Source organism: Sus scrofa, chromosome 4 (assembly GCF_000003025.6).
Source record: "Sus scrofa isolate TJ Tabasco breed Duroc chromosome 4, Sscrofa11.1, whole genome shotgun sequence".
Taxonomy (NCBI): Eukaryota; Metazoa; Chordata; class Mammalia; order Artiodactyla; family Suidae; genus Sus; species Sus scrofa.
The window spans coordinates 50,627,903-50,643,794 of NC_010446.5; the positions used below are offsets into that span (position 1 = coordinate 50,627,903).

At 38.4% G+C, this 15,892-nt stretch overlaps 1 protein-coding gene across 1 annotated transcript in view; it reads left to right on the forward strand.

Moving 5' to 3' along the window:
- Positions 1 to 14,485, forward strand: part of SLC7A13 (solute carrier family 7 member 13) — a 28,127-nt gene extending 13,642 nt beyond the window's left edge. Inside the window, 2 exon segments of the mRNA XM_013996640.2 lie at positions 9,810 to 10,171; positions 14,163 to 14,485. Of these exon segments, the coding sequence (XP_013852094.2) occupies positions 9,810 to 10,171; positions 14,163 to 14,438 (638 nt within the window). The 3' untranslated portion in view covers positions 14,439 to 14,485.

Genomic DNA, 15,892 nt, shown 5'->3' on the forward strand with positions numbered 1-15,892 from the left:
CAGTTGAATCGTTTGCAACTATTTTCTCCCATTCCATAGTGTGTCTTTTTTTTAATGGTTTCCTTTGCTGTGCAAAAACTTCTATGTATGAATAGTTCTCATTTGTTTATTTTTGTTTTTGTATCTATTTCTTTGGGAGACTGACCTAAGAAAACATTTGTATGGTGATAGCAGAGAATATCTTGCCTATGCTCTCTTCTAGGAGTTTTATGGTGTCTTGTCTATTGTTTAAGTCTTTAAGATATTTGTGCATGGTGTGAGGGTGTGTTCTAGTTTCACTGATTTACATGCAGCCATCCAGTTTTGCCGGCACCACTTGCTGAAGAGACTGTCTTTTTCCTATTTTATATTTTTGCCTCCTTTATCAAAGATTAATTGACTATAGGCATCTGGATTTATTTCTGGGTTCTCTATTCTGTTGCATTGTTCTGTATGTCTGTTCAAGTACTAGTACCACACTGTCTTGATTACTGTAGTTTGTAATATTGTCTAAACTCTGGAAGAGTTATGCTTAGTTTTTTCCTCTTGGGAATGCTTTGGCAATTTTAGGTCTTTTGTTGTTCCATGTAAATTTTTGGATTGTTTGTTGTAATTCTGTGAAAAATGTCATGGGTAATTTGATAGGGATCACATTAAATCTATAGATTGCTTTGGGTAATAGGGCCATTTTAATGATATTAATTATTCCAATCCTGGAGTATGGACTATCTTTCCATTTCTTTGAATCCTCTTTAATTTAGTTCTTAGCATATAAGTCTTTCACTTCCTTTGTCAAATTTATCCTAGGTATTTAATTTTTAGGGGTGAAATTTTAAAAGGTGTTGTATTTTTATATTCCTTTCTAATATTTCATTGTTAGTACACAGAAATGTAATCAATTTCTGAATGTTAATCTTGTGTCCTGATACTTTGCTGAATTCATTGATCAGTTCCAGTAGTTTTTGTGTGGATTCCTTTGGGTTTTCTATATATAATATCATGTCAACTTCATAGAATGACAATTTTACCTCTTCTCTTCCAATTTGGATGCATTTTACTTCTTTTGTTTATCTGATTGCTGTGGCTAAGTCTTCCAATACTATGTTGAATAAAAGTGGTGAGAGTGGGAGTTCCCATTGTGGCACAGTGGAAATGAATCTGACTAGTATTCATGAGGATTCAGGTTCAATCCCTGGCTTCTCTCAGTGAGTTGGAGATCTGGCATTGCCACGAGCTGTGGTGTAGGTCACAGAAGCAGCTTGGATCCCACATTGCTGTGGCTGATTTGTAGGCCTGAAGCTGTAGCTCCAATTTGACCCCTAGCCTGCGAACTTCCATATGCCATGAGTGCAGCCCTAAAAAGCAAAAAAAAAAAAAAAAAAAAAAAAAAAATGGTGGGGGCTGAGAGTGGGAATCTACATCTTAGCAGGAAGGCTTTCAACTTCTCTCTATTGAGTATTATATTGGCTCCCTCTATACCCACTTTGGTAAGAGTTTTTATCATGAATGGATGTTGGATTTTGTCAAATGCTTTTTTCTGCATCTATTGAGATGATCATGTGGTTTTTGACATTTGTCAATGTGGTGTATGACATTAATTGATTTGCATATGTTGAACCATCCTTTTGAACTTGGGATGAATACTGCTTGGTTGTGGTGCATGATTTTATGTGTTGTTAGATTCAGTTTGCTAAAATTTTGTTGAGAATTTTTGTGTCTATATTCATCAAAGATATTGGCCTACAGTTTTCCTTTTTGGTAGTCTTGGTTTTACTGATTTTTTTCTATTGCTTTTCGAATCTCAATTTTATTGATTTCCTCTCTGATCTTTATGATTTCCTTCCCTCTGCTGACTTTAGGATTTATTTGTTCTTTTTTCTAATTCTTTTAGGTTGTAGATTAAATTGTTGACTCGAGACTTTTTTTTTTTCCCGAGGACGGCCTGTATCACCATGAACTTCCTCTAAGCACTGCTTTTGTGGCATCCTATAGATTTTGAATGGCTGTATTTTCATGGTCTTTTGTCTCCTATTTTTCAATTTCCCTTTTGATTTCCTCATTGACTCATTGTTTTTTGTTTGTTTTTTTTTGGTAGCATGTTGTTTATTCTCAATGTAGTCAGTTTTCTTTTTTTTTTCTCATTTCTTTTCCTGTGGTTGATTTCTAGTTTCATGCCACTGTGGACAGAAAAGATGCTTGAAATAATTGCTATACTCTTAAATTTGTTGAGGTTAGTTATGTGCCCCAGTATGCGGCCAATCCTTGAGAATGTTTTATGTGCACTTGAAAATAATATATATTCTGTTTTTTTTGATGTAATGTCCTGAAAATATCAATTAAGTCTGTTCTGTTGTGTCATTTAAGATCTCTTTTGCCTCATTGATTTTCTGTCTAGAGGATCTATCCTTTGATGTGAGTGGGGGGGGGGTTTAAAATATCCTACTATTATTGTATTTCCATCAATTTCTCCTTTTATATCCGTTAGTATTTGTTGTATGTATTTGAGTACTTCTATATTGGGGCATATATATTGATGAGTGTAGTATTCTCTTCTTGAATGGATCCATTTATCATTAAATAGTGTTCTTTGACTTTCTTTTTTTCTTTTTCTTTTTTTTCTTTTTGTCTTTTACAAGGCTAGGGGTCCAATCAGAGCTAAAGCTGCCAGACTATGCCAGAGCCACAGTAATGCCAGATCCAACCCACGTCTGTAACCCACACCACAGCCCATGGCAATGCCGGATCCCTAACCCACTGAGTGAAGCCAGGGATCGAACTCTCAACCTCATGGTTCCCAGTTGGATTCGTTAACCACTGTGCCATGATGGGAACTCCTTCTTTGACTTTCTTTATGGCCTTCATTTTAAAGTATATTTTGTCTGATATGAGTATTGCAACTCCTGTTTTCCTGTCTTTTCCATTTGCATGAAATATCTTTTTCCTTCCCCTCACTTTCAATTTAGATGTGTCCTTTGCCCTAAGGTGAGTCTCTTGTATATATGTATTAATCCAGTCTGCCACTCTATATCTTTTGATTGGAGCATTGGAGGTAATTATTGACAAATATGTATTTATTGCCTTTTAAAACTTGTTTTCCTGTTGAGTCTGTTTCTCCTTTCTTTCTTTCTTTCTTTCTTTTTTTTTTTTTTGGTTGGATAATTTCCACTTATTTTATGCTTATGTCCTCTTCTTATTAGTTTTTGTGAACGTATTGTTCTGTTTTGATTTGTGGTTGCCTTGTTTTTCAAGTATGAACCCCTTCCTCTCTATGCTTGCTTTAGCCTGATGATCGTATAGCCCCAAACACATTCTGTTAAAAAAAAGTCTAGATTTTCTTACTTTCCTTCCCACATTTTATGATTTTTGATGTCCTTTTTTACATCTTCATGTTTATCCTTTTGCTCTTCCTTGTGTTATTTTTGCTTTTACAATAGTTTTCTAATTGAGTTCCTCAATCCTATACATGCTTACTTCTTATTTATTTATTTATTCATCTTTTTGCCTTTTCTAGGGCTGCTCCCATGGCATATGGAGGTTCCCAGGCTAGGGGTTGAATCGGAGCTGTAGCTGCTGTCCTACGCCAGAGCCACAGCAATACAGGATCTAAGCCATGTCTGCAACCTACACCACAGCTCATGGCAACGCCAGATCCTTAACCCACTGAGCAAGGCCAGGGATTGTACCCACAACCTCATGGCTCCTAGTCAGATTCATTAACCACTGTGCCATGATGGGCACTCCTTCTTTTCTATTTAGAGGAGACTTTCAGTATTTCTTTTAGAAAGGGTTTAGTATTGCTGTATTCTTTTAGTTTTTGTTTGTTAGAGAAATTCTTTATTTCTCCTATTTTAAATGATATTCTTGCTGGGTAGAGTATTCTAGGCTGCCAATTTTTCCCTTTTAGAACTTTGAATATGTATTGACAGTCTCTTCTGGCCTGTAGTGTTTCTGTAGAGAAATCAGCTGATAGCCTTATGGGGGTTCCCTAATAATTAACTCTGCTTTTCTTTTGCTGCCATTTGATTCCTCTCCTTATCTTTAACTTTTGTCATTTTTATTATAATATGTCTTAGTGTTGGTCTGTTTGGGTTCAACTTGTTTGGGGTCCTCTGTGCTTCCTGTATCTTGATATCTGTTTCCTTTAGATTTGGAAAATTTTCAGCCATAATTTCTCCAAATATATTTTCAATCCCCTTTTCTTTTTCTTCTCCTTCTGAAATCCCTATGATATGTAGATTGGCCCACTTTATATTATCCCATAGATCTCTTATATCACTTACATTTTTTTCTTTCTTTTTTTTTTTTTGTTTTTGTTTTTGTCTCCTGTCCTGACTGGGTGATTTCCATTATTCTATCTTCCAAGACACTAATTCATTCCTCTGCATTATTCATTCTGCTCTTCAGTGACTTTAACTCAGCTTGCATCTCTGCAAATACATTTTCTAATTTTTCTTGGCTCCTCCTTATATTTTCTGGTCTCTTTCTAAAGTAATCTACATTACTGGTCATATCTGCTCTTAACTCCTAGGGTATTTTCCACTATATCCTTTTTGAACCCTGTGTCTTTTAGACTGCAGAGGCCTGTTTCATTATTTGCTCCTTCAGGTGAAATCTTTTTTTTTAAACTGGGAATGGTTCCCAAGCTTATTTATTTTGCTTGTATTTTTCTTATACTATGCATTTAGGGAAACCAAATACTGTAGTCTTGGAGGGCTATTTAAATGCTAGAGCACTCCTGAGTATTTTGTGAGGGCTAACCATATATTTGTGGTGTGAGAGTTTGGATGCTTGTTGTCTCTTTCCTCAGTGTGAGCAGACTGTTATCCCCTTGATAAGGTGCTGTGTGTACTTCCAGGGAGATGAAGGCAAAGGTTAGGACTAATAGCCAGTGCCTCTTTCCAGGGCCCTTGACAGTAGCGAGGACCCATGGGAAGGTTGTGTAGGCTGCTCCTAGTTGCAGGGCCTTAGGAAGTGGCTGGGAGCTTCAGGCAGGTTTAGGCAGCACACAGAGCATTTGGAAGTGGTAGCAACAGGGTATGTGCATTCCAAGGGGAGTGAAAACAACAACAATGGTTGCAGTGCCCTCCTCTGCACCAACCTCTGAAGTGACTGGGGCTGCAGTTGGTACCTGTTCACAGACCCCTTGTGGTGGTTGGCCACACCTACCTCTAGAGTCACAGATGACTGTGGTTGTTTGCTCCTGCTGCCTGTAGACCATGCAAGAAGTGCCTCATCACACTTAGTCCATGCATGAGGCTCTGCCACCTATAGCTGAAGCAAGAGGGGTCATCACCCATAACCTGTGCAAGAGGTTCTTTTCCACCCATAGACGCGCCCTCCAGGAATATGTGCATAGGCAAAGAAAGAGATTCCTATGGCGGTGCACCCCTCCTCCTCTTGCCCTCCCTAACAATGGTGAATTGCTGCTCCTGCCTGTTTCATTGTTTGCTCCTTCAGGGGATATCTCTTGTTCTTTTAACTGGAAATAGTTCCTGAACTTCTTCATTTTGCTTATATTTTCCTTATTCTGTGAGTTCAGAAAAAACTACTACTGTGGTCTTATAGGGCTATTTATAGGTGAGAGCAACCCTGGGTAGTTTGTGAGGGCTTACTATATCCGGAATCCAGCGGCTATGCTTTTCTCCTGGCTTTGAGCTTACCTCTCCATCATAGCTCATCTCCCCATCAGTTAGATGGCCTCCTAGGGTGCAGATTCCTTTCCTCTTTAAAGTTCCCTCTCAGAAGTGCTAGTCCCATCTTGATTCCTGTTCTTCCTCTTCCCTCTCTCACTCTCTATTTTTCCTTTTGTTCTACTGAGTTTATTGTTAGGTTTGCCAAAGGAGGAACTTGCAAGGCCAAGTAGGTAGAGAAAGAGATATTTGTTAAGGCCTCTGAAGTGGATTGCCTGAGCTCAAGATGCTGCCAGACCAGACTGTGAGGAGATGCTAGGCTTATAAAGGATCTTTGGTAGGAATCTGTGACCAGAGTTTATGGCTGGAATTTGTGGCAGGAACAATGAAGAAGGAGGAAGGGAAGGTCAAGGGAGGGGTAGGGGGTTGAGTCCCATGACGGAGCACAGTTAATCCTTGTAGGTGGTTAATATATTCGGGCAGTTGTTTTCTGCAAGCCATTGTTTCTTGCTGCCCAACTTGAGCATCCACATTCCAGGAAAGGGTGTAAATCTTCTTTCGGGCCATACCCTTGTCTGCAGCAGGTCTCCAATGTGAACAACCACATTTGGGGGAGGGTATGATGGGAGGCCTGCCTCCATCCTTTTGGGAACTTATCAGTTATATGAGGGTTTCTTGTCCTTTTTGGAGGTTTAAGGTCCTCTGCCACCATTCAGTAGATGTTCTGTTTGAATGATTCTACATGTAATTTTTTTTTTGATGTGTTTTTGGGAGAAGGTGAGAGCCATATTTTATTCCTCTGCCATCTTGATCCTGACTGAATTAAATTAAAAAAATAATCAGAGCTATACATGAAAAGTTTGTGTATAGGAGAAGCACCATAGCATTACCTATGAGAGCAAAAAATTAGAGACCACCATAATATTCAATAAATTTGAAATACATAAATAACTTCTGGAAATTCATATAGTAGATTATCCTGAACTTTTTCAAAGATCATATTTGATGAATACTTAAAGGGGCAATATTTATAATGTAACAATGAGAGAAAAGGCAGGATCTATATTACAGTATAAAGTAGAAAATAATTAATAATGATTCATAATGGGAGTGATTTTCATTTACTCTTTACTAAATTTTCCAAATTTTCTTTAAAGATCTGCAAAATTTATATAGTAAGAAAAATTATAAGCAAAAGTAATAGATTTCTATATTAAAGAGTTTTAAGGATTAAGGAGTGAATGTTTTCAAATACATGGTTATATTTAAAACACATGAAAAGCTGAAAAGGGATATAGAGCATCTAGGTGGTGGTATGATTTCTTAGAAGTAAAAATAGTCTTCATTTTCAGTGAGTTCTACAGCACAGTAAGGAAGGCTGTCCCTCTAGAATGAGGTGTGTGGAAATGTCACACTGAGGAGGACTTGTTCCTGGTTTTTTCAGCCTGAGGATTTCAATGGTCCCTAAACTCTGCTAATAAATTGTTGACAAGGGTGTCCCCACATGGTGTTCTTGAGGGTTCTGTGTTACACTTAAAACTAAAGAATATTGGGCTAGGAAAAGACAATCTCAAACAGTAAATAAATTTTCTGAGAGCAGAGGCTAAGAAGGTTCCCCTGATCAGAAGCAGCCTGTGGAGAGCTGATCAACCAGGCATGTTCAAGGTTTTTGGGTTTTTTTTTTTTTTAATGTTATGGATGCAACCATGGTGTATATGGAAGTTCCCAGGTCAGGGATTGAATCTGAACCATAGCTGTCACCTATGCTGCAACTCTGACAATGCCAGCTCCTTCTAACCTACTCTGCCTGTCCAACCCATCCCTCCTCGGTGACCTGAGCTGCTGCAGTTGAATTCTTAACCCACTGCACTATGGCAGGAACTCCAGGTGTGCTTAAGTATTTTGAGGAGAAAAAGGAAATGTTGGAATCACTTACTAATAAATTGATACAATCATTTTTGGAGGGTAATTTTACAATAACTGGCTTATTTAAAAATATATATACCTTTTGACTCACAAGTCTGACTTCTAAAAATTTATTCTTATAGGAGAATTACACAACATCCAAGACCTGAAGGCACAAGTATGTTTATTAAAGTGCATTTTAAATTAGCAAAAAATTGACAACAACCTAATAATCCACCTATATGAGAAATAACTTGATAAAGAATTTAATTTAGTTATAAAATGGAATACTAAAAAATTTTAAAGGTAGTTAGGACACATATATTCTAATATGATCAAGTTGGAAGGTAAAAAAAGAAAGACTAACCATGCAAGTACACATATACACAAATATATACATGTACATATACATACATCTCACCATGCTTATATATACACAGAAAATTTCTGAAAGAATGTCCAAAAAGATGTTAACTGCAGTTATATCCAGGGTGTGTGGATGAGAAATTGGCAAGGAGAGGGATATTTACTTATGTTATGTGTTTCAGTGCTATTCAAAAGCATATTTAATATAATTAAAAAAAAACAAATGACATGAGGAAAGAAATGAAAAAAGAAAAAAATCACTTGTAGAATAAAGATTATGTAGCAGAACTGAACTACAACTTCCCCTAATTGTAATCAACCAGGTTTGTAGAATGCATGATGGGAAATCAAAGGAGACTAAGGGCTTCACTGCTGGAAAGAAATATTTCTGAAATGTGCTTGCAAATGGCAAATGTGCAGAGGTCCCAGTGTTCAGAAGGAATAACCAACAATATCTTTTTCAAAATGAATAATAAGTGAGATTTTTTTTAAAAAGACCCAATATTGTAGAATAGCATTAAAGAAAAAAGTGAAAAGAGCACTCAAGGCTATTTAAAATGGTTAAAAAGTAGATTTTTCAAGAACAAGACCATCAATGACATTTCAATCTTGTCATATTGAAAAAGTTTTACTATTTGTTATAAGCCGGTGTGTTGCTGTCCTGATGGCTGTCCTGGAAACCAGCCTTGGCACTAGAGCATAATCCTGGAGGACACTTACCTTCAGGAACACTAGATCTTACTGTATTCATTCCACCGAAAAACTAAGAACTTATTTCTCAGAGTCCTAATGATCTGTCCTACCTTGTATCTACATGATATGAATTGGACTCAAAGAGATTCTCATAGACAGTGGATACTTTTCTTCATTGGTGCCTTTTGTGTCTACTGACTTACACTGATTGAGTGTTCATAATATCTCTTCATCTTTAAGTAAAGAAGTCAGAATATTCTCTAAAGTTTGGTCAATACTAGAGTTCCTCAATCTTAACACTTGACATTTTGGACCATATAATTTTTTGTTGTGGAAGCCTGTTCTGTGCTTTGTAGGATATTTTGCAGTATCCTTGGTGTCTACTCACTAGATGCCAGTAGTAACCTCCTACCTCCCCAGTTGTGACAACCAAAATATATTCAGACCTTGTAAAATAACCCTGAGAACAAGATCACCTCCACTGAGAACGACTGGTCTGCAATTTAGACTAGTGCCAAGATGTCATAAGAATTTTAATCTGTGAGTAATTCATTTTCCCTGCCTACATGGTTGATTTTTATTTCTGTTAGGTGTTTCAAATTGTGCCATTAGATGGGAACTTCATAAGTCTTGTTCTTGTATTAGCAGCATTACACTGTGCTTTTTTGACTCTGGCTATACTTAACCAAATCAATTTATTTCTCGAGTATCATTGAAAATTTACTTTATACCTATCCCTGAATGAAGTGCTAGTTTTTTGTTTGTTTGTTTGTTTTTTTGTTTTCTTTTGTTTTGCTTTTTAGGCACATGGAGGTTCCTGTTGCGGCATATGGAGGTTCCCAGTCTAGGGGTCAAATCAGAGCTACAGATGAGCCTACACCACGGCCAGATACTTAACCCGCTGAGTGACACCAGGGATCGAACCTGCAGCCTTATGGTTCCTAGTTGGATTCATTTCCGCTGCACCACGATGGGAACTCTGAGGTGCTTCTTGAGGAAATTATCTTTGCCCTCAAGAAGTGAAATTCCTAGTGTATTGGGGAGACACCGAAAATGGTAATCTGTTTGAAACAGCGAAAATGGACACATATATGAAGAAATAAACAGGGAAATGAAATGAAAATCAATTTTCTTAATTACTTTTAACAGTCCTGCTTTTATTTCAAAATAATTTTTGAAGTTTTATCATTCTCTTTTTAAGTACATTTTCTGTCATGTGTTCTTGCTTTTCTGCAGATGCTGTGGCTATCACATGGACTGATAGAGTTATCCCCTCATTAACATGGATTGTTCCTTTTGGTATTTCTGCCTCTTTATTTAGCAAACTTCTGATTAATGTATTTGAATGATCAAGAATAACATATATTGCAGGCCAAGAGGGCCAGCTGCCCTTGTTATTTAATATGCTTAATATTTACTCCTCTCCATTTATGTCTATTCTACTACTTGCCACTATGGCGTCCATTGCGATTGTCTTGACAAACCTCATTGACTTGATAAACTATATTTATTTTGCAGTTTCCATTTGGACTATTTTTTCATTGACAGGAATACTAAAACTGAGATACCAGGAGCCCCATCTACCTAGGCCTTATAAGGTAAAAGTGATTTTTCTCATTTTTTTTCTGTATGAAATCAAAGATATTGGGTATAGAAATTCCCACTGTGGTGCAATGGGCTTGGCAGTGCCTCTGGAGATCTGGTACATAGGCTCAGTCCTCAGCCCAACACAGTGGTTTAAGGATCTGGAGTTTCCACCCCTGTGGTATAGGTCTCAACTGCAGTTGGGATTGGATCTCTGGCCCAGGAACTTCATATGCCACAGGGGAACAACAACAAGCAACACAGGGGAACAACAACAAGCAACAGCAAAATATATATATATAACAACAACAACAACAAAATATATATATAATATGTAAATGTATTGGCGGAATATACTCAGAATGTCTAAAGTAGATCTTTTTACTATTAACAAATTATGAAAAACAAATAATTTGGTCTTAGTTTTAATTTTTATTCTTACTGAATAAATTTTACTCTATATAAAATCTTGTAGGTTCTGTTCAGTTTATCAGAGAGAATGATATTTTCTGGACCATCAGACAGATCATTATGAGTCTTTTTTTTTTTGCCTTTTCTAGGGCCGCTTCCGAGGTATATGGAGATTCCCAGGCTAGGTTTCTAATCGGAGCCGTAGCCACCGGCCTATGCCAGAGTCACAGCAACGCAGGATCTGAGCCGCTTCTGCGACCTACACCACAGCTCATGGCAACACCGGATCCTTAACCCACTGAGCAAGGCCAGAGATCAAACCCGCAACCTCATGGTTCCTAGTCGGATTCCTTAACCACTGTGCCACGATAGGAACTGCTCATTATGAGTCTTTTCACTGGAGATTACTTTGTTTACTCATGTAGCTACCCCTGCATACCAGTATTTTCCACAGTCAGGGCCAGATTTAACAGATGCGAAATAAGAGAAGGTGCTCTTGAATGGTCACAAGTTATAATATCTCCTGTCCTGAAACCTTAGCTTATTTGATCACCAACAAATTCCATCTTTTCAACTTTTCTTACATTTATTTATTTTATTTTATTTTTTGCCTTTTCTAGGGCTGCTCCCGAGGTATGTGGAGGTTCCCAGGCTAGGGGTCTAATCGGAGCTGTAGCTGCCAGCCTACGCCAGAGCCACTGCAACACGGGATCCGAGCCGCGTCTGCGACCTACACCACAGCTCACGGCAATGCCGGATCCTTAACCCACTGAGCAAGGGCAGGGATCAAACCTACAACCTCATGGTTCCTAGTCGGATTCGTTAACACTGTGCCACGATGGGAATTCCTCAACTTTTCTTACATTTAAACTTGCTTTCTGTTTGGATGAGGAAGAGTTTCCTGTGGTGTAGGTTGCAGTTACAGCTTGCATCCCAGCAGTGCGCTTTAATCATGGAAAAGGAAATAAGCAAAAAACTTAACCTCATAAAGATATTATTGGAGGAGTTCCCGTTGCAGACGCGACTCGGATCCCGCGTTGCTGTGGCTCTGGCGTAGGCCGGTGGCTACAGCTCCGATTCAACCCCTAGCCTGGGAACCTCCATATGCCGCTGGAGCAGCCGAAGAAATAGCAAAAAAAGACAAAAAAAAAAAAAAAGATATTATTGGAGTAAAGTGGCCTGACACTCTGATTATCAGAAGAGTAAACCAGTCTTGGTTGGCTTGGCATTGTGTTAGAAATTTTGCTTGGATTATCACATTTAATCCTCTAATACAAAGAGTGAATATTACTATTACCCCCATTTTACAGAAGAGTTAAAGTACAGAAGTAAGTCCCTGGAGTTCCCGTAGTGGCACCGTGGAAACGAATCTGTCTAGTATCCATGTGGATGTGGCTTGGATCCCTGGCCTCGCTCTGTGGGTTAAGGATCTGGCATTGCCATGAGCTGTGGTGTAGGTTGCAGTTACAGCTTGCATCCCTCGTTGCTGTGGCCATGGTATAGGCTGGCAACTATAGCTCTGATTCTGCCCCTGACCTGTGAACTTCCATATGCCACAAGTGCAGCCCTAAAAAGCAAAAAAAAAAAAAAAAGAAAAAAGAAAGAAAGAAAGAAAAAAAAAGCAAAAGTGAAAGCAAGTTAAGTCCCTTGCCTAAGCTCACACAGCATGGAGTATAGGAAAGATTCAAATCTAGGCAGTCTCTTTGGGATGTTTGTCTCTCACTAAGGATAAAATAGAACAAAGAACACTATGAGGAAGCAAAGTTCCAATTATAAATTTGATTGACTTACATTTTTTTTTCTTTTCTTTTTTTAGTGGCACCTATGGCATGTGGAAGTTCCCAGGATAGGGGTCAGATTGGAGCTGCAGCTGCCAGCCTATGCCACAGCCACAGCAATGAGGGATACGAGCATTGTGACCTATACCACAGCTCACAGCAATGTGGCATCTTAACCCACTGAGCAAGGTCAAGGATCGAACCTGCATCTTCATGGATGCTAGTTGTGTTTGTTATCGCTGAGCCGTGATGGAAACTCCACAACCATCTTTTTTCTAGTTCTTCCTTCTACTTCCATCCAGCCATCCCCTAACTGTATCAGTTACTGAGAAACAATTATGATTTGAGTACCTTGCCAGGTATTCCGAGTGCAGAAAGGAATAAGCCTTGGCTCTGCCTTCAGGCAGAGTATAATCTATCTGCATAGTCAGGTGAACCAAAAACCATGGTATGATCATTGCTACATGGTGGCCTCCAGAGGATGCTCAGAGAGTTTGTGGGGAAGGAGGAGAATCTAGTTATTTTAACCACTAATTCTCAGTGTCTTCAGATCTAAAATGGGAATAAATAATGCTTACCCCTAAGAATGTGGCATGAATTAAATGAGCTAAGGCATGCAAACAACACAGAGCTTAACACTGATTATTGTTATTCTTTATATTATTATTTGATATTCATTTGCATCAATAAGGCAGGCAAATGTAACCCTAGGTAGAAGTGGTTGAAATTTTTCTCTAATGCCCACATGAGTGCTCTTGTCTCCTGTTACTAGATAGGTGATAGTAAACTGTGAGACGATATAGGTTATCTTTCTCAGGGGTATTTTAACCATTAAAAAGAGTTTCTTAATAACTTAAGCCCCAAATGAGTGACCTTCTAATTAAAGGTTTTTGTAGATTGTGACAAGCTTCGTTATACTTTGGAGGTATAGATTCATAGCTATTTCTTAAAGACATCTCCAAAGTAACTGCCTACCGAATTTCCTCCCTAGGTAGGATAATGTTTGGGGCAAGACACCTAAAATCATAATAAAAAGCAAAGAATTGAGCTTCAAGGTTTTTGGCAAATACAGAAACAAACAAACAAACAAAATCCACAAAACATAGGGAGATTGGCGTTCTCACTGTGGCACAATGGCATCTGTGGCATCTCTGAAGTGCTCAGGTGCAGGTTTGTTTCTTGGCGAGCACAGTGGATTAAGGATCCAGCATTGCCATAGCTGCCACATAGGTCACAAGTGCTGATGGGATCTGAATCCCTGGCCTGGAAACTCTGTATACCCTGGGGCAGCCAAGAATGAGGAAAAAAAAAACAAAAACAAAAACAGGAGACTGTTTCAACCAAAGTTTATTTTGATTTCTTTTGTTTTCAATATCCTGAGCCTATAAAGTCATAGTATTTACCTGTCAATAGCTACCCTAGTAAAGAGGGTCTGAGGATACACAGTGTTATTGACCTGAATTTCCACTTGCCTTGAGATATGTTTCTGGGAAAATTGTTTTGACTTCCTTTGGGCCTTAGGAACTCCCTCTTATGAAATTCACACCATCCAGATCAGAAGATGTTTCTTGTATGTGCAAATGGTCATGATTACTTTCACTCACAAACAGTCAGATACTAGATGTTTATTCCTTTCATCCCACACCTTGGCAATGAGAGTCTTCAAGATCTCAAGTAGTAAGCCAGGTTTATCTAAACACATGGATAATTTAGCCCATTTTCTATTATTAGCTTGTATCTTATTTCTTGTTATATAAATATGCAGATATCTTATATGGGTTTTCATATCTAATTTTAAACATTTTGCTCTTTTCAGGTGTTTTTGCCATTTCCATTGGTAGCAATAGCCATCAGTCTGTGCTTGATTTTGATACCTTTGGTGAAGTCTCAACATATGCATTATGTATACATGTATCTCTGTGTTTTCAGTGGACTTCTGTTTTACATACCTTTGATACATTTTAAATTGAGATTGATTTGGTTTGAGAAGATGACTTGCTATTTACCACTGATATTTAATATTTGCATCCCTGATGTGTCTGATGAACAGATGATAGAAGAAGTAGAAACCATTAAAAAAATAGCATTTTAAAAGCATGACAAGGTCCAAATAAAGATTAAGCACCTGACTGAACATTATTGATGTAGTGCTTGTGGTAATTTTCCTTCTCAAATGAGATAATATATACAGAAGGTCCAAGGACAGTATCTAGCTTTCGAAAATCACACAGAAATTATTATGTATAAACAAATTTCTCCTTTGTTTTGAAAAAAGCTTAAGGCTTGGTTTGCACTGACACATCAGTGATGTCTCTCCCACTTTTCCATTCTTTTTCTGCACCCCACCCTATCTCTACCAAATTTGTGGTGATCTTGTAATCAAAGGTAACAATCAAAAGTAACTTCATTTTCCTGAGCCCTTCTTTTGGTGTTTCTTTTGCCTTTATTTATTTATTTATTTATTTTTTTTTGCCATTTCTTGGGCCACTCCCGCGGCATATGGAGATTCCCAGGCTAGGGGTCTAATCGGAGCTGTAGCCACCGGCCTATGCCAGAGCCACAGCAACGCGGGATCTGAGCCGCGTCTGCAACCTACACCACAGCTCACAGCAACGCCGGATCCTTAACCCACTGAGCAAGGCCAGGGGTTGAACCTGCAACCTACCTCATGGTTCCTAGTCGGATTCGTTAACCGCTGAGCCACGATGGGAACTCCTGTTTCTTTTATTTGAAGATAAGAAAAGTAATCCCATTTCTCTTAGGTTTTTGCCTGTCAGAAATATATTTTTTTCCAACCTAAAAGCTCTTTTAGAAGCACAAATTTTTAGATTATTTTCTTTTGTGCTCCTTTCTCTAAATTCCGAGGTGTTTTAGAAGAACAACTTTACCATGTCTTCATTTGATTAAAATATGACCTACCGACAAATATGTAGCTGTGTATCTAAAGTGCGTGTAGTAGATGGCTGAGGGGATAATATTCTAAGAGTAGCATTCAACCATTATCATTCAGCATAAAAATTCCTCAGCTTACCTTCGAGTTTTAAAGGACCTGGGTTTGGAGCTGTCTTTTCAGAAAGCACAGAGGCAATGTGGGAAGATGTTACAGAACTTCGTTAGCCAACTCTGCTCCCTAGCTCCTTTCATCCCTAAGAGACGGTGTCCGCAAAATGTCAAAGGACTTGTTAATTATGAAAAGTGTGATGACTAATTTTATGTGTCAACCTGGCTGGGCCCCAGTGCCCAGATATTTGGCCAAACATTATTTTGGATGTTTCTGTGAGGGTGTTTTTTGGATGATTTTAACATTTATTTATTTATTTATTTAAATGTTTGTACCTGTGGCAAATGAGCTAGGGGTCAAGTCAGAGCTGTATTTGCTGGCCTCCACCACAACCACCTATATCAAGGTGGGATCTGAGCCTCATCTGTGACCCAGGCCACAGCCTGTGGCAATGCTGGATCCTTAATTCACTGAGTGAGACAAAGGATCGAACCCACATCCTCATGGATACCAGTTGGGTTCTTAACCTGCTGAGCCACAATGGG